The following is a 23,630-nucleotide window of genomic DNA, read 5'->3' on the forward strand; positions in this document are numbered from 1 at the left end:
GCACGCAGCGAGGTCGGAATGACCACTCGAGTGCCCCACAGTAGGCAACCCTGCAAACTGGACAGCTCCTGCATGCGAGTCTTAAAGGGTGCGAATTTGTTATCAACGTTGCCTCCCGGCCACCCCCTCCTCACCCAGTCGAGCACCTGGGCGAGCATTTGGTCTGCCTTGGTTTTGGCGGCGATGTCAAGGGCGGTGATGGGCAGGTCCAACTGGGTGATTTCAAAAATGGCATTGACAGGAGCTGGGTCTTCAGCCGGAGCGGGTAAGGGGCAGCGACTGAGCGCGTCAGCGTGGGATAGAGTTTTGCCCGGGCGGTGGATAAGTTTGTATGAGTAGGCGCTAGGAAAAGTGTCCACCTTGTCATCCGAGGGAGAGGACTTGAGGTGTCTGTTTGTCGCCGGCCAGTAGGCCCAGGAGGGGCTTATGGTCGGTGACCAGTTCAAGAAGTGGCCAAAAAGGAATTCATGAAACTTTTTCACGGCTGCAACAGCTGCTAGGGCTTCCTTGTCTATTTGGCTGTAATTTCGCTCCGTGGCCGAGAGCGTCCTGGAGAAAAAGGCGATGGGGGCCTCGGCGCCATTGGCGGAAGTCGGTGACTAAGGACCGCCCCAATTCCAAAGGGGATGCGTCTGCTGCCAGTACTAAAGGAAGGTTGGGGTCGAATTGGATGAGCACTGCCTCTGACGTAAGTAGTGATTTGACGGCGTTAAACGCCTGGTCTTCTTTGTGCCCCCAGTGCCACGGTGACTTTTTGTCTAGTAATCTGTGTAGGGGTTCGGCTACTGAGGCTTTATGGGGCAAGAAGGATGCATAAAAGTTTAGGAGCCCCAAGAAAGCTTGTAGCTCCGTTTTGGAGGTCGGTGTGGGAGCTTCGTGGATCGCCCTAACCTTGGACTCCAGGGGGTGAATGCCAGAGGCGTCAATTTTATAACCCAGAAAGTCCACCTGTCTAGTGGCAATGGCGCATTTTTCTTTTTTTAACTTGAGGCCATGCTGTCTGAACCTCTCTAACACTGCTCGCACTCTCTGGAAGAGTTGGGGTCTGTCCCTGGCCGAGACCAAGATGTCGTGAAGTAGGGTACTACACCAGGGAGGCCCTGTAAAATCCGCTCCATGAGGGACTGAAAAATACCCGGGCAACACTTACGCCAAATTGGAGACGCTTGCATCGGAAGGCACCCCTGTGAGTGACGATGGTCTGAAGTTCCGCTGTTTGGTTATCAACAGGGAACTGTTGATATGCTTGAGACATGTCCAATTTAGCAAAAATACTGCCTGGTTCGAATGTGTGCAATAAGTGCTGAATGACGGGCACAGGGTAGGCGCTAACTTGTAAATATTTATTGATTGTTGTCTTGTAGTCCGAGCAAATTCTCAGGCTACCATCTTTTTTGAGGGGTGTGACAATGGGCGTCTCCCACTTGGCGAAATCTGTTGGCTCAATGACCCCTTGTTTTAGTAGTTTATCCAATTCAGCGTCTAGTTTTGGTCGAATAGCAAATGGAACTCTACGTGGTTTTAATCTGATTGGGACTGCCTGGGGGTCAACGGTGAACGAGATGGGGGTTCCATTATAACACCCCAGCTCCTCGCTGAACACATCTGCGTAGTCAGCGAATAAGAGTCAGTGTCTGAGGTTGAGACAGCATGGACTCCTGTTAACCCTAGGCCGAGGTGGGGAAACCAATCGAGCCCCAATAAGGTGGGTAGATTGCCGTTAACTACCACTAGAGGTAGGTGGCCTTTAAAAGCTCTAAAACTGACAAAGAACTTGCCTCTGCCGATCACGGGAATGGCCTTCCCTGGTAGTCCTTCAGACCGAACTGGCATCTCTGAAGCCGGGTAGTAGATAGGCTGGGGTGGAGTCTCTTGAGGGTGTTCCACGAGATTATTGAGAGCGCTGACCCTGTGTCAACCTCCATGTGGCACGGTTTACCTTCTAGGGAAACGGAGAGAGAAATTTTACTAACAGAGTGGCAAGTACGCCTGGCAAGGCGGTGCGTGCGACAGTTTAATACTTGCCTCTGTGGTCCCGAGTGCGAGGATGGGGGTCTTTGTGCAGCACTTTGGGGGCTTGGCAGACTCTCGCAATGTGCCCCTCTTATGGCAGTTGTTGCAAACGGCTCCTTTAAACTTGCAGGTGGCCCTTTGATGTGATCCCCACAGGCTAGGCACAGGGTGATGTGCTTGGGTGGACCGGTGTATTCTTGTTTGGCCCCTACCTGCGACCGTCTGTCATTGGTGAGGCGATGGACATCGTTCTCATCGTTGTGGCCTTCCTCCGCTTCCACCTCTTCGGAATGGACTGGGAACGCTGCTAGCTTGGCGCTTGGGCCCTGAATTTCGGTGGCTGAGTTCGTTGCTAGCTCGGCTGCTAGGGCCTCCTCTACCGCTTGCGCGAGGTTGAGGTCTTTTTAGCTAGCAGTCGCCTCTGTAGGTTGAGATCCTTGACCCCACAAACCAATTGATCGAGGAGCATGTCCTCCAGGTATGTTCCAAACCCGCAGTGCAGGGCTGCTGTCCTGAGGGCGGCCATATATTGGTTGATGGTCTCCTTACTTGATTGCTTCCTCATTCGGAACGTGAACCTCCTGGCGATTTGTGAAGGCCTGGGAGCGTAGTGGTTTGTGAGGATCTCAAGCAACTCGGACCACGGAACGTTTTTTAATTCTCTCGGCGCCACGAGTGCTGCAGCGGTATCGTAAGCGGTGGCTCCGCGAGTAGATTAGGAAATAGATTTTTCCGATGCTCTCCCGCATCCGACAGGCCGACCGCATCGATGTAATGATTGAAACGGTTCTTATACGATTCCCACTTCTCTTCGTCTGGTTTAAACGCCGGGAATACTGGATTGGAACTCATGGTGCTGGAACGGCTGGGTTACCTGCGGGAGAAATCTCTCTGGGACTACGAACGCTCGTGAGTTACTAGTGATATCAGCTCTGGAGAGGTTTTTGCTACCCTCTCTTTCTCTCTCTCTGGGTTACCACGTTGGCTGCTAGCCGTTGGAGGTGTCTTGATTCGCGCCAAAAGTGGGCGTTAGTGACTCTCTACAGCGCTGTGCTGTGATTCCTACTGGCTCGAAATTCAAATGACACCCGTTTGAATTTCGCGCCAAATGCAGAGCGGCTGCGGCTCGCAGCGCTTCACTTTCCCGTAGCGAGGCTAACAAGCGGCTACAGACGCTTCTAACTATTTGACTCAGACCGCTTTCTCTGGCTGCGGATCTGCGTTTGCTCTTTTTGATCGCTCGTTTCGCTAGCTGACCGCTCTCTCTGGCTGCGGATCAGCGTTTCCCTTGTCGCCAGCCGATCGCTCTCTCTGGGCTGTAGATCGGTGGCTAGTGACTCAGCGGTTGCAAGGTGCTTCTGGTAGCCATCCCATCCTCGTCGCCAGTGTTAAGTTTGAGCAATGAGAGGCTGAACCAGAGCATGAGTGCAACAGTACTTTATTTTACAAATAAAGGGCTGACCGTGCTTGCCAAGCCTGGAACTGGCTCGCAGCAATCAGCAACCAGTTGGACCCCGCAGCCTGCTTTTATAGCTGGCTGCTGGGGAGAACCAACCAATGGGAATGGGGGAATATCGCCCACACAAAGTGAGTGGACCTGAGTGAGAACTCCTTGAGTCCTCAGGACATAACAGAACCTCTGGCTGGTAGGCTTGATTTGGTCCATAAGACCTTCTTACCAGGTTTACCATGACCATGTTGGAGACCCCACACCTTTTTATAAGCAGAAGATAGAGAAAAAAGAAAAGCTTCTTACTGAGAAGCAGAGGGGGGGAAAACATTGTTCTCTGTGTCAGACATTGATTCTTTTTCCTCATTGTGAAAAATCTTTACATTTATCCCTCACAATCACACCTCTCTTTTTTGATTAAACAGATCCGTTCTCATCAAACTTCCAAAGGAACAGATGGAATGAATGGTAACTCTTGCCTGGAGATACTTAGTTTTTGCAATTCCATACTGTGAAAATCCTGTTGATGAGGAACAGCCTCAATATTAAGTGGCAATGCACTTATAAGTTTCACTCCTAAAAAGCAAATTTTAATTCACAAGATGCCGCATCTAAAAGTTGTAAACACTGAAAACATCACCAAATAATCTCATTTTTTGCTGGCTGAATTTATATGTTTAGCATTGGCTTCCTGTTATGTTCCTCAACTGGCCTCATATCCTTTTTTCCCCTTCTCCTCTTGGCAACTTTGAATTATTTTTAATGCTGAACAAACATTAAAATTCAGATTTCCAGTGTGACATGCATGCTAACGAAGCCAAAAAATAAATAAGATTTCAAATAGCTACATGGTTACCTGCAACCTGCATTCTTAAAACTCTGGAGACAATTGCAGGTGTGTGTTTCAGCATAAGAGGTTATTATTAAGGCTTCTTCTGCTCTGCACACTGTTTGTAAATGCACAGAAGAGTCTTGTGATTGAAAAGGCCTTTTGAGTCCATTTTGAGAAACGGAGATCAATACATCTTTCATTTAAATGATAAGAGTTTGTGTATTCCTCCAGTACAGAAATGTATGCCGTATTTGGTTTGAACATTGTCAACAGGGCTTTATCCAGTCTGAGATCTCACTATTTTTCTCTTTAATTGTTTCTTTAAGGACGTTTCTGGATAGACAGAAGAAAGATACACCTGAAAACCAGGTATGTAAAGGCAAAAGCAATGACTGGTGATCCGGCTATATTCAATTTTCTTATTGGATCTGAAAACACATTCCCATAAGTATTATGTGGCTTAGGCAAGCCTGAATTTAGAATAATGATAAAGAAGGAGAAGAAGAAGAAGAAGAAGAAGAAGAAGAAGAAGAAGAAGAAGAAGAAGAAGAAGAAGAAGAAGAAGAAGAAGAAGAAGAAGAAGAAGAAGAAGAAGAAGAAGAAGAAGAAGAAGAAGAAGAAGAAGAAGAAGAAGTCATCAGCTGCAGAAGGCCAATCTACTGGGATCCACTCGCATAATCCGCCGATAGATCACACAATCCTAAAGACTTGGGAAGTGTTCAACTAGTGATTTGAGATACAAAACCCAGCATAGTTATCTCGTTTCCTGTGTACACTGTTGTTTTTTGTGAATAATACCAACAACAACAAAAACAACAACGACAACAATAATAATATAATGTGACTGAATGGTGGATTTTTAATTTTTTTTTAACAAATTTTATTTAGTTTTTCACATTAAAAACAAAAATCTCTTTTCAGTGGACAACATATTTCTGGGTCGTCACCTTTACATACAAATATGACAGCAATTATAAATTCATATATGCATACTTAATTCTATTATGACCTTTTCCATTCCAAATTTTCAGTAAGGAGAGAAACAAACAGATTAATTCCATCCTCTCAATCGAAACATCTTTTTGTTTCATTTCAATTATTTCAAATATAATCCTTTAATATTTATTTTAAAAATAAAGATAAACAATATGAGTTTGCCTAATAATAACAATAATGATAATAATAATAATAAAGTTACCACTGTCTCTCCTTGCTTTTAATAGTCTATGTTAACTTATTAATTTAGTTGGTTCTTTAGTCTGTCATATTCCCTTTCCATTACACATTCTTTTTATAAATTCTAGATTTAATACAAATTTTAACACTAAAAAAAAAACAAGTATAGGTTTCCCCCCTTTTACTGCTTTGAGTGTGACACCTCAATGATTAAAATATACCTTTATTCTCTCATCTTGATTCCCAATAAACCATTATTTTTAAGAAGTTAAAATAATAATCATTACATCTTTTCATTTGGATTCCGCAGCATATTTTCCCCCCTTGTTTTTTAATAAGGATTATCAGTATCAATATTACCCAATTTTCTGAATATTTTTAATTGCAGAAATATTCTTATTATTCTGTCACCCTGCAGAATCCCCTTTTTAATTCATCAACCATTATCTCTGAAAAAACAATTTTCAACGTTTTACTATTTCCGTATTTCTTTATTTCATGCACCTGTTTCTTACTGCTTCTCCACCCCCTCTTTTCCCCATATCTTTTCTCATTCCAGTTTGTATCCCTCTCTTTCTTAATATCTTCCTTTCCCCTTTTCTGCTGGGTCTTTCTGCCTTTCCCTACTTCACAGGTATTCCCTTTGATTGCCTTCTTAAATCTCAACTTTATAACCTTCCTTCTTTCCCTACTTCTTTGTAGTGTTCTTTGTGTTAATTGTCTTTTTAAAATGTCTTCTCCATGAGTCGACTCCTCCTCCTCTGAAGCTCTTTCTTCTTGTTCTTCAATCGTCATTTCCATTTTTCGAACACAGAGCAAAGTGATTCGCCTCTTTCCTGTAGTAATTCTCTCATATTTTTAAGTTCCATTTTTAATTCCCGAAGAGATATCATCATTACACACCCTTATATTTTATGATCATTAAAGTCCACACAAAAAACAACACTTTTACTTTCCTTCTTTCTTCTTTCAATTTTCTAAAGTTCTCAGTTATTCCAGCCCAGGGTCTATATCAAAAACATTAATCAATCCCACAGTCAGTCTTTCCTTGCTTTTTCCTTTATTCTGGTTCTGCTTTCACTTTCTAAGATTCTTACTTTGTTTCAATATTTCTTTAATGTTATATCCACACAAGTTCATTCAGAAACAGGATGCTTTCCGTTTTGTTTGAGCTCAAGTTTTTGTCAAAAGGTGGCACTCTCCATTATACAAAGTCTTCACCTTTTTCCCCTATTTTTTTATTTAGGGTTTTTCAAACCTCAATATTCCAGCACAGTCCAGTCTCCAATTTGTAAACTTTATTATTATTATTTTTTGACAAGCTTAAATTCAGGTTTATTTTATGCCTGTTCATTCCCAAAATATTTTAGTCCAATTTAGTTAAATCTTTAATTCCAGCTTCTTCCTTTCCCAGTTTGAAGCCTCGCTTAGCTGTCAAAAATATTTTCTTATGTTTTTTCCTGTTCCTTTGTAATTTCGCCGCTCACTTTTCTTTTCTTAAAAATTCCATATTACCTTAATCCCGGGGTAGTTTTATTTAGTTGTATTTCCCAGTTGTCCCGCTTCAGATGTTATCCACCTCTTTTTTCCCTCCTGCACAAATCTTAATCCAGCTGAGTCCTCCTCTTCGGGGTGGCCATTTTAAACCGCCACTGCAGTTGTCTTCGGGGGGAAACAGACCAAGCCCGGGGGGGGGGGGACATGCGGCTCCCCTCAACCTGGCTTGCAGCTTCCCCTTATTCCACCGCCCCTCCAAGGCAGCTTCAGCCCCTAATCATAATGATCGGGGCTCTCCAATGAAAGAGCATGGACCATAGCCACAGAGAGTCACGATTTACGGTCCGTCAGTGAGGAGGCTCTGCCTTCTTCCCCGGATTTTTTAAAATTTTGTAAGCTACCCAAAATCACTTTTGTGTGTTGGATGATTACTTAAATTTGTTGAAATAAATAAAAAATATATAATCCTCTCATTTTGGAAGTATATTAAACTAAATGGGCCTTCTGAGTAAATAAACTTCAGGATTGGGTGCAGTGTTTAACATAGGTTGACTTTTACTTGATAACTGAAGTCCATAGCAAGCTGTTGTACTCTCTCTAAAAGTAGCTGTTCCTGTTTTAAAGTCACTCACTGAGTTTAAAATCATTTAAGCCAGGCAGGATAATCACTCCATATTGTGGATAAAGGTGGCAGCTTCTCAGCTGTTCCTTCTGAATCTTCCAATTTCCCTCGCTTCTTAGCATTTCTTCTAGATCCTACAAGCCAATCAGTTGTCTTCAGGAACAGGAGGCACCCTTATTTTCTGCTCATGTAGAAGTAATTCAGAACTAGCTTCTCTGTGTAGAATGAGAAGAAGGCAATTGTAATAGCCAATGTCCAGGAGCCCAGCCTCTCCTATACCTGTGATTTCTAGATGACTGACAATTTGAAATGTTGAAATATATGCTATAGTATTTAGGAATAACACAATATTTTGAACTATTTGAAGACTTTTTATGACATAGTTCCCACATTGTGTCAAACTGTGGATGACCAGAAAATTGTTTATGGAATAAATCCCAATGGCTGGATTCACAAAACGAAGGGAAAACCTGAATGTGAGAATGTACTGAGTCAAATGTATAAATTGCATCTTACAGCTTTAGGTATTTTTGTGTATTTAAAATTATTGCTAATGCATCTTTTAGGAGAAAAGTTTTGCTATAACCACTTGTGGCTTATTAAATATACCAAATATGAATAAACATGGCTTTTCAAGTTTTTCCAAGCATCATTTCCAGCTCTGTCGAACTCGTTAATGTGGGAGATAGCATGCATGAAGCAAGATCGGTCTTTTGCAAAGATCCCATATGAATAATAGTGACAATTCACTTAACCAGAGTTGTATGGACCAGGTGAATTGATAAAAGCCTTATTTCCATACAACATTAAGGCATACAATTATTTCACACATCATAATTAAACCCAAATTAAATAACATGTATTAAGCATAACACCACTTGCAAAGTTTAGGAATGTTAATACTGCAGGAATTTTTTTTAGCTGCAGCTAACTTCTACTGATCATTAACATTGATTAGCAGAAGTACAAAATACATTCCAGAATTCTCTATCATAGATGAAGAGGGAGCTAAAACTCATGACCTAATTAGGAGTCCACAAGTTTGCTCTAATTTGCAAGCCACAATATTCCTCCAGGAAGAACCTCCATTCTATAATTTGAAATTTGAATCTGAAATATAAATAAAATGATAATGCAACATGAAAATTAAAATCTCAGACTTAAGTTTTATTATCATTTTTTCACATCCTTTCCTCAACTTAGACTTCAGCAATTTCTGTTGAAAGGTCTCCTTGGTTTAAAGATATTTATCACTCTCTTGATGAAATATGGAAAAAACGTAGCAGTGATGCAGATCATGTTGAAGAATCCTCAGAAGAAGAAATATTCAGTCGTGACAACGCAAGGTATTTTTCTTTTTTTCCCTTTGGCACATATTACAAGAAAGAAATTCACAAAGCATGATGATGATGATGGTGATGAATTTAATCATCATCATTTAAGCCACCATGTTCATTTACAGCCTGGCTTCCTTTTACTGCTAACTCTTCCAAATGTAATTACATTCTCCAATGAATTCTCCTGTGTAGCATGACCAAAACAAAAATAGAGAGGGAATCATCCCTACCTTATATCTTTCATTGTAAAATTCTTGGAACAAGTTTGGATTTGCTCAAACTGAGATCACTGCAATGCGCTTTACATGGGGCTGTCCTTGAAGATCATTTCAACTGCCCTTGAAGGCAACTCAGAAGCTCCATCTGGCCCCAAAAGCAGTGACACATGCACTTCAAGGTTTGCCAATCTTATACCTCTATTATATGACCTGTTGGTTCCCAGTTTTCTTCTGGGTGTAATTCAAGGTCCTGGTTGTCACTTTTAAATCCCTACATGGCAGGAATCAGGATATTTGCAGGATCCCGTCTCCCTGACAGTGTCTGTCCTTCCTACCAGATCTGATAGAGTAGGTACCCTCCAGGTCCTTTGCTTGAAGTCTTGCCATCTAGTGGGAGCTCGGCTTTTTCTGGGGCTGTTCATACCTTCTCCCCTCAAAAGATTCAGCAAACCCAGGCACAGGGATGGAAAAAGAATATCTGGTGGTGAAATATCCCAAGGGGATGATTGAGGAGCCTGGTTTGTGTTTTCATTTTATGGTTTAATAGTTATTAATTTTATTGTTATCACTACCCAGAATTTTGTTTAAGATAGGAAGCCGTACAAATATTTCTTATAGAGGTAAATGTGTGGCATTCCACACAAATGCTTTCTTTCTTCTTCCATTGAAAAAAAACCATAATGTATCTGCAAGAATGAAGAATGTGTGCAGTTGGAGATGTTGCCCTTGCTGACTACAAGATTTGGATTTATCTTCATATACTGCTTCTGTGGTATGCTGGGGATACCAATTATCTTTTTTGGCTATAGCTGTTTTCTCTAAATATGGGATTACACCACGGCAGAGCCAATGTATGTAATATTGTTTTGAAAATAGATTTGTTTGACATACAAGACTTGTATGTGAATAACAAACCATACAAATTGCAAAAAGAAAAGCCAACCCTTAAATCTTATTGCTGCACAAGAAACCTGTAATTTCTGCTCTTCTTTATTTATCAGACTTCCAGAAATCCCTGGGCCTCTTCCTGTGGAAGGAATGTGAGTAACTACATAAAGCACAAAACTGTTACTAATGTTATTTCCTGTTTAAAATTTAGAGCACCACAACAATTCTTCTGCGTTTTTGTTGAAATGTAGAAATTTCTAGAGTACTGTTTCCAACAAATGTTTCCAGCACAATTGTGTAACTGAGCAGAGTTCAAAACATTGGAAGAATACTTATGGTATTTTGTTTAATTTTCTTCAAATTTTCAATGTATTTAAATATATATATATATATATATTTATATTTTAGACTCTGTATTATAGGAGATATCCTCTGCAATAATGTATTTTATTTTTCAATATAACTACATTTTCCTCTTATTTTAGCAATCCAAATGTGGAGATCTAATTCAATTAACATGTTAGAAACAGCTATAATTGATGAAGACCCAGTTGTTGCAGTAGTTTAGGTACCAGGCTAAAAACCAAGAGATGATGAGATCTAGTCTCACCTTTGGGCATTAAGCCAGGAGGGCGACCTTGGGTCAGCCATTCTCCCAGCCCTAGGAAGGAAGCAATGGCAAATCCCTTCTGATATCTTCCCAAGAAAACTGCAGGGACAATCCAGACATTTGCCAGCAGTCAACATTGATATGAAGACATGCACACAAACAGTGATTGTTAAATAAATATATCCACCCAAAATCTTTATGTAAATCCTTCAAAACCGGTTAACTTAAAAGCAGGAATGCCTCTTGGATTCATAACCAATTAAACAACTGTGCCTTTAAGATGTGCCTTTAAATAGTACAAGCTTTAAGGCTCTAAAAGAACTGCACTAGAAGTCCTTTATGTTGGGATCAAGTCCTATTCTGTTCAGTGACAAATCAAATTTTACATTGGCTAAAATGAGTTTGTTCTTCTATTGCATCCTGTCCTGTAGGATTGTTAACAGTTTCTTGAGGCATAGAAGAGACATGAAGCAGATGTGTTCCCAGAAAGCTAATCCACTTCTAGTACCAAAGTTAGAGACGTATTTGTTTATGTTCTTATTTGTTGGATATATATTTTTTACCATTTCTTTGCCTGTGGACTCAGTAGGAGTCTCCCCACTCATTTTATCCCAACAGCAACAAACCTGTGAGATAGATTTATCTCAGGAAGTGACTGCACCAAATCATTCAGAGGACTCCATGACATTTGTGGAGATTTGAATATGGGTCTCCCCACACATGGTCCAACAGTTTAACCCAGTTAACCTTTAAAAGTCATACTATGAATTATGAATCAACAAGCTGAAGCAGAATGAGAAACATTAAATAAATAAAAGTATATAAAAACCAAAGGCTTGAAAAATGGTCGAAGAATCTGCTTAGATGTTTTGGAAAAGCTAGACTTCACATTCAAGGAGGGTGAGGCCCTGGGTTTTGCAGCAAAACCATCTTAGGGTTCTTATGAGCAACTACACAATTGTTGCCACATTTAGAGAAATTCTGAAATGCTGGATTCACATAAGGAAACAAAAGTTCACCACTTTGTTCTTTATTGACCCCTTTAAACTTGGATTCATATCTGTTTCTGAATTATCTTCCTAGGGAAATATTGCCACCACCACCAGTGGCAACTGAACCTCCAGCTCTAACTCTGCCTCTAGCTGAACCTCCAGCTCCACCTCCAACTCCAGCTCCTGCTCCTGCTCCTGCTCCAGAGCCTGTTAAAAAGGGCAGTTCAAAGAAACTGTGAGTATCTGTAGAGTTATATGTGGGGGATAGTATTCTTTTACTTGAAGATAGATCCACCCATAGATTCACCCACCCATAGTTTCATTCAGTTTATGAAAGAGCTGTGGTGGCGCAGTGGTTAGAATGTGGTATTGCAGGCTAACTCACCGCTCACTGCCAGGAGTTCAATCCTGACGTCTCAGGATTGACTCAACCTTCCATCCTTCCAGTGCCAGCAAAATGAGGACTCAGATTATTGGGGGCAATTTACTGACTCTGTAAACCACTGAGAAAGAACTGTAAAGCACTGTGAAATGGCATATAAGTCTTAGTGCTGTTCCTATTGAATTTCTTAATCATATTTATATAAACGGATTGTTTTTCATAGCTGCTATACTAAGAGATGCCACTCGAAATTCCTAGCCCTATCTATAGGCAAGCAGACTATAGGATATTAGGTTTAATTTCCCCAGGAAAAAAAAAATCTCCAATAGATTGAAGGTCACGGTAGCCATGTTCCAGAGGACAATTTATCTATAGAATTTTGCTCGATCACAGAGCTTTTAAGATGGGGTGGGCTTCAAAACCGGTTCTCTGCCCGGTTGCTGGGTGGGTGTGGCCCTGGTGGGTGTGGCCTAGTCGGCCTTCTACACCATGGCGGGGGGGGGCATTTTTGCCCTCCCTCGACTCTAGAGGCTTTCCTTGAGCCTCCAGGAGAGAAGCGAAATGGCCTACCTGGGCTCTGAAGGCCTTCTGGAGGCCAGAAATGGGCATGTTTCCAGCCTTCCGGAGCCTCCCCAAGCCTCCATATGGGCCCTGCACTTACCTGACGTCCAAAAAGGGTCTCATGGAGACTCCTGGGAGGGGAGGGGTGGACGGGGCCAGCCAGGGGTGGGATTTGCCAGTTCGCTGAACCAGTCATTAAAAATGATAGCTACTGGAAAATTAGCTACCGGTTTGCCCAAACTGGGGCAAACCGGTAGCAGCCCACCCCTGTTTTAAGATATGTGGATGTCATCTCCCAAAAATTACCTAGCCAGCCATACTTAATATTAACATCTAAAGTTCCTGAGGTTGAGAAAAACCACTCTAAAACTTCCTTGCATTTTAAGAAGTTTGAAAAGAAATGAGCCATTATTCTTCCCAGGATAATGTATCACTAGGAAGGACGTAATCTCTGTTCTTCTGTTCTGTTAAAATATCTTTCTGTTCTTTGTCAGGTCTGAAAAAGAAACAACCACTACGGAAACCTCACCAACAACTGAGTGAGTAGTATAGTCTCTCAAGGATTGTTCTTTAACTTATAACTTTTTTTCCACCAAAATATTTCCTGGGAAGGATGCAATCTAGGTTGTAGCAGAGTTCTTTTTAACTTCTTCTGTTGTTTGTCAGGTCTGAAAAAGAGGCAGGCACTAGTGAAACCAGTCCAAAAACTGAGTAAGTTGTACAATTTGTCAAGGGCTCTTCTTCAACTTGGAACTTTTTTCCTCCAAGTTATTTCTAAGTAATGCATTTGTTTAAAATAACATCTAATTTATATTGTTACTATTGCAGTTTCATCATTATTAAAATTAACAACTCTACACACCTAACAACTTTCGCATATATAAACTAAATATAAAATATATTGCATGCAGAATGGTAATGCCCTAACACCTCCTGTACTGTAATAGTATGAAACAATCTGGAATAATAAAGCATCCCATTTGAAGTAGCTGAACGCATTTCAGATTCTAAGAGCGCTCTGAATTAAAAATTCAGAGTTCTTGAGGCACCTAGAGTGACCCAAGTTACATCACTGCTCTGAGAGCTGCCCTGGTGAATGGTTTGATTCTGGGTGTAATTCAAAGAGTTGGTTATTACCCCTAAAGCCCTGCATGGCATAGGTGCAGGTTACTTGAGGAACAGTGGCTGCTGGGATCCAGGAGAAGGACTTCTGCCCTCTGGGACAGCTTACCCTTGGGGTGAGATTGGCTGCCATCCTTCCGATCTTCGTTAAGGTCAGAGCTGAAGACCTGACTCTGCCAGATGGCCTGGGGCCCAACAAGAGCGCATCACACTGGAGGTGGCTGGTGAATTAAAAGGCAATCCCACATCTCTCCCGCTGTACATCCTCCTCCATCCCTCCCCATCTTTTATCTTTTGGTTATCTTTTATTTATTAACTTTGTCTTTGATTATAACCACTGGTATCATCTCAGAAATATTTAACTTTTACCCCGTAAGCCTCCTAGGGTTGCTTAGGAAGAAGATGGGTGGCAATTAAATCAAACAAATAAACAAATAAACAAGTAGGCTAAGCTGACCAGGTGAAAATAAAATATTCAACTGCTGCCAGAACAATACTTAAATTCGGCTTTTAATTTTTTAAAAAAACAGGGGTTCAGAAACAGAAGGAGAAGGAAGTAGCTTCAGTGTGCAAGTCAGGAGTGTTTCTCTTTAAGAAGTTTTGAATGGTTCAGAATGCATTTGAAGATCCACTTTTATAGGATCTTTAATATGTAAAACATCTTGCAATCTCATTTTATTTCATTGTTCAATAGTACAAAGAAAAAGTTCTGGTAGAAAATAGGAAAAGGAAGGAAGAAAATAGAAAAGAGCAAAAACTTTTTATCTTTTCCAGTTCTCGAGTACTGAACACCTATTACAACAGGGAGTAGATCTCCTTTCAGTGTATATTCGTTGTATGTTTCTGTTGCATGCATGTGGATGCAATTTCCTATCATTTTTATATCTATCTGATGCTAACAGATTGGAAGCTTTTTCAATTTTGCTTTTGCATTTGTATTTATATTTATATTGGATCCTATATTTACTCTTTGAAGAATACTCAGAAAACCTGCAGTAACTTATGGACAAACGACTCTTTTTAGAAATGAAATGCTTGATAAATTAATAAAGCCCTCTACTAGAGCATTATATAATTAAAATAGCATGAAATCTAAAATAAAACATTAAACAATAAAGCTACTATTCCTCTCTAAACATGTAAAATATAAAGAAGGAATGGAGATTTTTTTCCCTAGAAGATTTTCTTTTGTGTGCCTTCTTTGTTAGAAGGGACATAGAAAGCAAAGATATGTTTAGTGGTTATGAAAAATTAGCTTCAAGCTACAGTTGTTTTGGGTGATTTTCCTATGGTTGTCAGATCTAGATCTCCTCAAAGAAATATATGTCCTTTCTGAAAAATCTAGCCTAGCAACATTGCAATTTATAGAGAGTGTATAAGAATTTTCACATGAATACCTGATGTTCTAGATTTTCTTTTTTTTTATTATATAAATTTTTATTATTTTTAACATAAAAACACAACAACAAAACATAAAAGTATCAGCTCCCCATATTTTTGTACACACCGTAAGTCGGTTGGTCCATCGGTTTGTGCATTCACCTCATAGTCACAATTACAGTTACTTTATATAATACTCTTATCAATACAAATTTATAAATCCTAGTATCTCTATTAAAGAAAAAAAAAAAAATTTGACTAAACTTTTATTCGGTCATGCCTTTATGAGATAACTATATTTTAAATATTTTATTCTAAAACAAATCTTATAATCATACCAATTCTATCCCAAATATGAAAAAGAAAGAAACAAAGAAAACTATTATATAAATATAGTATCAAAAACCAATAAAAGGAAAGGGAAAATAAAGTCATTATTATTCCTTATTATCTAACTTTTATATTTTAATATTTCATCATTCAACCATTGATAGAAAAGATCCCAAACTAAATAAAATTGTTTATCTTCTTGCTCTCTAATTTCAAAAGTCAATCTACTCATCTCAGCACATTCCAAAATTTTCTTTACAACTTCTTCTTGCAATGGAATTTTCTCATTTTCCAATTTTTGCAAATACAATCCTAGCAGCAGTCAATACATTTACAATCAAATATTTCAACTCTTTACTATAAGTATCTGGTAGTATTCCCAATAGAAAAAACTCCGGTTTCAAGTCTATATGCTTCTTTGTCATTTTTTCCAGCCACATGTGGATTTTAGTCCAATATTTTCTAGCATCCTCACAAGTCCACCACATGTGATAGTATGAACCAGGTTTCTGATGACATTTCCAGCATTTTCGGATTTGTTCTTAAACATTCTTGCTATCCTTGTCGGGAAAATGCCACCTGTAAAACATCTTATACAAGTTTTCTTTATAGGCTGTAGACATTGTCATTTTATAATTTTGCGACCATAATTTCTGCCATTTCTCTAAATCAATCCCATATCCAAAATTCCTCCCCCACGCAATCATAGTTTCTTTAACTTGTTCTTCCTCAAGCTTAATTTGCAATAAATAACCATACAATTTTTAATCACCTTTTCATCAGTACCCATCAAAATCTTATCCAAGTCAGTTTGCTTATCATAAAATCCCTCTGCTTTGGAATCCTCATAGTACTTTGAATATATTTGCAAATATGAAAACCAATTCATCCGTATACCTTGTTCTTCCAATTTTTGCATCGATTTAAGTTCACCCTTTTCATCTAATAATTCCCCATAGTTAACTGTTTGTTCCTTTTTATAGATTATAGGATAAGAAAACGCTTCTATCGTCGATAACCAAACTGGAATTTTCAAATAACACTGTTTTTATCTTCTCCAATTCAACCACAGAGACTCCGTATATAATGCCTTCTAAAATACCCCTGTGTTTTAGTTCCCTTGTACCATAAAAAAGCATGCCAGCCCAACAACAAATCATGACCTTCTAATGTCAACAATCTGGTTTTCCTTAATGTTATCCATTCTTTAACCCACGTCAAGTTTGCAGCTTGGTAGTACAACTCCCAATTAGGCAGTCCAAACCCTCCTCTAAATCTAGCATCCTGTAAAAGCTTTAACTTTATTCTTGCTTTCTTACCTTGCCATATATACTTCTTCTTGCCAGCGGCGGAGAGGCAGCCCCATGCTGCTGAGGCCAGGGCGACTCAGGACGGAAGAGTTTGAGAAAGAGTTTGTCGGTTGGGTGAGAACTTCTTTTTTTATTTAATTTTTGAATTTGGAAAGTTTACTCTAATTATCTGAAGAAACCTGTGTGATTTTTGTTCTGTTTTTGACAAAATTGATTTAGCGAGCGTTTTTTAGGGAAAGCGTCAAAGAGAGAATCCATTTTTTTTCTTTTCTTTGCTTCGGACTCTATTGTTACTTATTGGATAACTGGACTGTTTTCTTTTTCTATATATTCATATGTTTTATTCTTCTTCTGGACTTTTTATTTTTATTTTTCTGGGCTAGAGGCTTCTCTTGATTTTGTTTGATTTTTCGGTTTTTGTTTTTGTGTATTACAACCGGCTTTCCCTTAAGAGAGGAGGGGAAAGTGAGAACTATGATACTTTGTAACACTGCCACCTAGAGGCTCGGAAATATTTTAAAAAAAGAAAAATAGACTCTTCTTCTCAAGGACATCCCCTGATAAGATAGAGAAAGCACTTTGTGGAATATTATTACAGGTGTCTTTCTGGATATACATGGCTCAGCTTTGAAGCTTGTGGGAAGAGAAGGGAGTTATAATTAGAGCCTTGGATAATTAAATAGAGTGCAGTGTTGTTGTTTTTTTGAGTTCTGCCAACCCCTTCACTAACATCAAGGTCCTGACTTTTAAGCTTGATTTATTTGCAAAGGGAAGCCTCTGAATTTTTTTTTTCTACTTATATTTTATTTTGATTTAACTGATTTTATTTTTTCTTTGCCTATTTGGATCCTGTTTTCTTTTTTTCCTTTTTTTTTTTTTAATGTACATTAGCGGACTATTTCTTTTTCCTTTTTTTAATTGAGGTTTTTTCTTTTTCTTTTTTTTTTTTTTTTCTGGCTGGACTAAGGTGTGGAATTTGAAGAAACTTATTTTTCTTGGTTTTTGTCTTGTTTTTGTTTTTCTCTTTTTCTTCTTCCTTCTTCCTTTTTGGCTTTGTCTTGTTTATTATTATTATTGGGTTTTTATTTTTACTGTTACTTTTTTTTATGGTTTTTTTTTTTTTTATTGGACTAAGGTCAGGAAGAATTTGAAGAATTTTTTTTTTTTTTTTCTTTTTTTCTCTCACTTTTGGCTTTTTTTATTGTTGGCCTTTTTACCTTGGATTAAAATTTCATATTTTTTCTTTTTTTGTGGATTAAAATTTGAAAAACTTGAAGAGTTGGAACCACTTAAAATGAGTAAGAAATTTATATCTTCGGTGCCTCTATGTCTGCTTCTGCCTCCCCACCATCTGGACAGCGTTCAATTCAGACATTGTTAAAGCAAGATAAAGAGAAAGAAAAAGAACAAGAAAGAGTATCCTTCAGATGATTATGCAAGGAATTCAAGATCTTAAGGTAAAAATGGATACTATTGAACAAAGAACAGGTAGGATGGAACAGATGATGGAAAAATATGAAGAGAGACTCCAAAATGTTGAAGAGGGAGGCAAACAAAGAGAGGAGAAAATTGGAAATATCGACAATAGATTAACAGCGATTGAACAAGAAAAAAGTGAGATGTTGAAGTGGGAGTTGGATAGATCAGAATTTTATCTTAGATTCCAAAATATAGAAGAAGAAAAAGGACAAGATTTGGTTGCGATAATGGTAGGAATCTTGGCGGAGCGCTCGAGATAACAGAAGAAGATGATGGATGGAATTGATGAGATATATCAGAGTTTTTACAAGATATGCGATGAGAAATAACCTACCCAGAGAAGTTCATATTAGATTTATTAAAAATCCTTGAAGACACAAATATTGCAAGTAGCAAGAGAGAAGCCACTGAAATACAAAGTAAAAGAAATTTTGGTTTTAAAACAAATACCTAGAAGAGTGAGAGAGATGAGAAGAGAATACCGATTCCTGACTAAAAGGTTATTGGAAAAGAGGTGTCTTACAGGTGGTTGATTCCAGAAGGATTGATGTTTACGTGGCAGGAACAGAGACATAGAATTGATTCAATTGAGAAAGCAGAACTGTTTTGCGCAGAGGTTTTTGGAGGCAGAGAAGGAGGAGCAGGAAAGGAGGTCCCATCAATTGAATCTCAAGAGGAACAAATGGAGGTTGGAAAAGAAGAAGGTGCAGTAGGTGGACAAGTGGATATTAAAGATCAACGTGAGGCAAGACCCACGAGAGTGGTTAAATCTAAATATAAAACATAATTATGGAAGAAAAAAATTGATTACAATGAATATAAATGGACTGAACTCAGCTGCTAAGAGAAGGAAGATTTTCCATAAATTAATGAAATTAAGGTTCGACATAATTTGTTTACAAGAAGTTCATATTAAAAAGCAACATGAACAATTGTTATTACAACCAAAATTAGGAAATTGTTTACCTCTTTGACACAATCCAAGAAAAGAGGGGTGGTTTTATATATTAAAGAGGCCATTCCAGCAAAAATGATTTATACAGATGATGATGGGAGAATATTAATGGTAGAAATAATGGACAATAATAGAAAGATACTTTTGATTGCAATTTATGCACCGAATGATAAACAGGAAGAATTCTATAGAAAATTACATACTAAGATTGCGAACTTGACTATGCTAATGTAATTATGATGGGAGACTTTAATGGAATTGTGGATAATAGACTTGACTATATTGCAACAACAGTAAAGCATAACAGGAAAACTCTTCCTAAATCCTTTTTAAAATGATAGATGAATTAACTTTAAAAGACATATGGAGAGAAAGAAATGATAAATCTAAGCAATTTACGTTCTATTCAAATAGGCATCTATCATGGTCCAGACTGGATATGATTTGGATCTCAACAGATTTAATGTCTAGTATTCAAGAAGTAAATATTGAAACAAGTACTTGGGCTGACCATAACCCATTGACAATTGAATGGAAGGGACAAAGGAAAAGATCGAGATGGACATTAAATAATTCTATTTTAAAGGATAAGGAATTTATACAATGGATGGAGAAAGAATTGGCCTTCTTCTTTAAAGAGAACAGAAAAGAAGACACCTCAATACAGAATGTTTGGGACACAATGAAGGCCTATGTTAGAGGCTTGATAATAGACTATACAAGAAAAAAGAACAACAGGAAAAGCGAACTCTTAAAGCCTTGGATGATGAATATAAGGGACTTGAAAAAGAATTACAGAAAATGCCACACAGAAAAGATGTTAAAATGAAACTGGATATAACTAAACATAAAATGGATTTAATAGAGAAAGAAGAACTGGCACAGAAAATTAGGAATGCTAAACAGAATTATTTTGAGGATGCAAATAAGCCAGGTAGATGGCTAGCATACAAATTGAGAAAGGAGAAAGAGTCGAGGAAAATACGCAGTTAATAGCGACCAAGGTAAAATTTGTTATGGCAGCAAAGAAAAAAAGAGATTATTTATGATTTTTATAAGCATTTGTATAAGAAAGAAGACATTGATGAGGAGAAAGTTAAACAATACCTACAGAATGCAAATCTACCTAAGATACCTAAAGAGATTGAAGAAATGCTAGAAAGTAATATAACAATGATGGAGTTAAGTCAAGCACTTAAGAAACAAAATAATGGAAAGGCACCAGGTCCAGACGGGTTTCCTGTAGAATTTTATAAAACCCTTCAAGAATCACTGTGTATTCCACTGTTAGAAGTTATGAATGAAGTTATGTTAAAAAGATGATACCTAAAACATGGTCAGAGGCTTACATTACACTTATTCCAAAGAGGAGGCGGACCTACTGCAAATCAAGAATTATAGACCGATTTCTTTACTAAATGCAGATTATAAAATTTTTGCTTCAATATTAGCAGAAAGACTTAAAAAGTACTTGAATAACTTTATCCACCCAGACCAAAATGGGTTTTTGCCAAAGCGACAAATCAGAGACAATATGAGAGTAATTCTGGACACCCTGGAATACTATGAGGCACATCCTGAAAAGCAAATGGCTTTGATATTTTAGATGCTCAAAAGGCATTTGATAACGTGAATTGGAGATTTATGTTACTTTTAATGGAACAGATGGGCTTTGCTAGAAGATTTATTCAGGCAATAGAAGCAATTTATAATGAACAAACAGCTAAGGTAATGATGGAGGAGAATTTACAGATCCTATTAATATAAGAAAAGGCACAAGACAAGGTTGTCCTCTTTCTCCCTTGATATTTGTATTGACTTTGGAAGTGTTGAATAGAAATATTAGAGAAGATAAAACTATAAAAGGAATGAAAATTAAAAGGAAGAATTTAAACTACAAGCCTTTGCAGATGACCTAGTCTTTATTTTGGAAGACCCTATAGAAACAGCCTCGAAACTGTTGGAAAAGATAGAGGTCTATGGGAGGTGGCTGGTTTGAAAATAAATAGAGATAAAACAAAGATTTTGTCAAAGAATATGTTGTTGAAACAAAGGGAAGAGTTGGCAGAACTGTTAAAAATTCAAGTTACAAACAAGGTTAAGTATCTGGGGATATATTTGACATCAAGATGTAGTACATTGAAGGAGAATAATTATATTAAACTTAAACAACAGATAGCTCAAGACTTGAAAAAATGGGAGAACTTACAATTGTCATTAATAGGAAGGATTTCAACAATTAAGATGAACATTTTACCCAGAGTCTTATTTTTGTTTCAAACAATACCAATTAGGCTTGGAAAAGAATATTTTGAGGATTTAAATAAAATTGTTTTGAAGTATATATGGCAAGGTATGTTCTAGATTTTCTTAATATATTTAGTTTGGGGGATCATATTTTCCAATGTATGTTAAAATATATAATGATGTTTTCATATTACCTTGGTTTAATAGCATCTGGAAATGCAGATTTAGAAATCAGTCACTTTCTGTCAAAGAAGCTAGTATCTTGCAACAGAATTAGCAACGGCAATAGCACTTGGACTTGTATACAACCCCGCAGTGCTTTACAGCACTCTCTGAGCTTTTTATAGTGTCAGAATATTGCCCCCAGAATATGGCAGCAATGCCAACCTTGAAAAGGGAAAAGGATGAGTCAACCGTGTGTCAGTCAGGGTATAACTTTTGGCTACGGGCAGAGTTAGCTTGTAATACTGTATATCAGTAATTAGCTGTACTACTCAGGTCAGAAAGTACTGCAAGGTGCAGGAGGAGGCTGAGTTGGCAAACTACAGAAAAAGATTCCAGGATTGTTGAGAAAGGGTAGGAAGTGAAAAACAAACAGAAACTTAAAGGACTCATTAAAATGTCTCAATAGACAAGATAATATTGTGTTCTGCCTGTTACAATTCAGGATTTGATACAAGAATATGCACCCTGATCTGTATAACCAATTCACAGATGAACCTCAGAGAATATTGTTGTGGATTGAGCAATGAGAGGCTAGACCAGGGCATAAATGCAACAAGACTTTATTCAAGGAATAAAGGACTGAACGTGTCAGCTCTGCTGGGAGCAGGCTTCCAACGAACAGCGACTGACCTGACCCTGCAGCTGGCTTTTATAGCCGGCTGGCGAGGGGAGCCAGCCAATGAGGAGCAGCAAACGCCCCCGCAGCATGAACGGACCTGGTTGGGAACTTTGGCAAGTTCCAGGGACATAACACCCCTTCCCCCCAGATGCGAACACGTATAGTCATTTAAATAAGCGGGTGGTCTGTGCTGGCACCCAGAGCGTCGTAACTCGGGTGAGTCACTAAGTGACTCAGAGTTCGAAGAAGTTGGTAGGGTTGGTGATGGAGTGCTGTCTTGCTCGGAGGTCTGAGCTGGTACCGGTGGAGTGCTTCTGGCCGGCGATGCTGTGGCTCCATCAGATGGCACAGGTGGAGGACCCATCGGGCAGTCTCGGTCTACTGCCTGCTCCCTCGGCTCAGGTGATGGTGGCGAAGAGCCTCTGGAATGGTCTCCGATGAGAGTTTGGTGTGGTACCTGGGGGCTGACCTGTGCCCACGATTCAGCACTGGTGAGGGTACCCTAGCGCTTCCTTAGTTGGTCCAGGTGCCTTCTCCAGATGCGGCCGTCTTCCAGCTGGACTCGGTACAACCTGGGACCGGTGATGGCTACAATCTCCCCTGGTATCCACAGCGGGTCTCCGGCGTAGTTCCTTGCAAAGACATGTTCCTGCAAGACAAAATCTCTGACCCCCGTCATTGAACCAAGAGGGGTGTCAGGGCAATAGTGAGGGTGGAGCCTATCCAACACAGTTCTTAGGCGTCTACCCATCAGGAGTTCAGCCGGGGATTTGTTGGTGACCATGCATGGGGTTGAGTGTTGGCTTAGTAAGAAACGGGAGAGTCTGTGATGCCAGTCCTCTTTGCTGAATCTGGCTAACGCTTCTTTTGTGGACCTAACGGCTCTCTCTGCCAATCCGTTGCTGGCAGGATGAAAGGGAGCCGTGAAGATGTGTCGAATGCCAAGATTGGTGGCAAAGCGGCTGAATTCTGTTGAGGCAAACTGGGGACCATTGTCCGAGACTATAGTATCTGGTAGACCGTGTGTCACGAATAGACGGGTCAAGGCCTTGGTAACTGCTAGCGTGGTGGTTGTGGATAGTTGGGCCACATTGATCCATTTAGAGTATGAATCCACGACCACCAAGAAGGTTTTGCCGTGCATTGGTCCGGCTAAGTCAATGTGAAGTCTCGACCAAGGCGCGTTGGCGCTCTCCCACTTTGTGGGGGTGGTGACTGGAGGGGATGGTCTGGATTCCTGACAGGGCTGGCAAGAGCTTACCCACTTGACGATGTCGTCGTCCATGCCAGGCCACCAGACATAACTTCGAGCTAACGCCTTCATCCGGACGATGCCCGGGTGGCCCTCGTGCAGTGCCTCTAAGACTGGCGTGCGAAGTGAGGCC

The 23,630-nt window shown here is 39.3% G+C and overlaps 1 protein-coding gene across 1 annotated transcript in view; it reads left to right on the plus strand.

Moving 5' to 3' along the window:
- The window catches only part of LOC148123641 (uncharacterized), a 29,543-nt gene extending 15,249 nt beyond the window's left edge, over positions 1-14,294 (plus strand). The window contains exons 4-10 of the mRNA XM_087919152.1: positions 4,622-4,664; positions 8,794-8,936; positions 10,147-10,185; positions 11,727-11,870; positions 13,073-13,117; positions 13,245-13,289; positions 14,231-14,294. Coding sequence (XP_087775278.1) covers positions 4,622-4,664; positions 8,794-8,936; positions 10,147-10,185; positions 11,727-11,870; positions 13,073-13,117; positions 13,245-13,289; positions 14,231-14,294 — 523 coding nt within the window. The remainder of the gene's footprint in view (positions 1-4,621; positions 4,665-8,793; positions 8,937-10,146; positions 10,186-11,726; positions 11,871-13,072; positions 13,118-13,244; positions 13,290-14,230) is intronic.
- Positions 14,295-23,630: the final 9,336 nt, after the last annotated feature.

The sequence above is a fragment of the Pseudonaja textilis genome, unplaced genomic scaffold, assembly GCF_049901715.1.
Source record: "Pseudonaja textilis isolate UNSWEBS1 unplaced genomic scaffold, rPseTex1.2 PTEXSCF30, whole genome shotgun sequence".
Taxonomy (NCBI): Eukaryota; Metazoa; Chordata; class Lepidosauria; order Squamata; family Elapidae; genus Pseudonaja; species Pseudonaja textilis.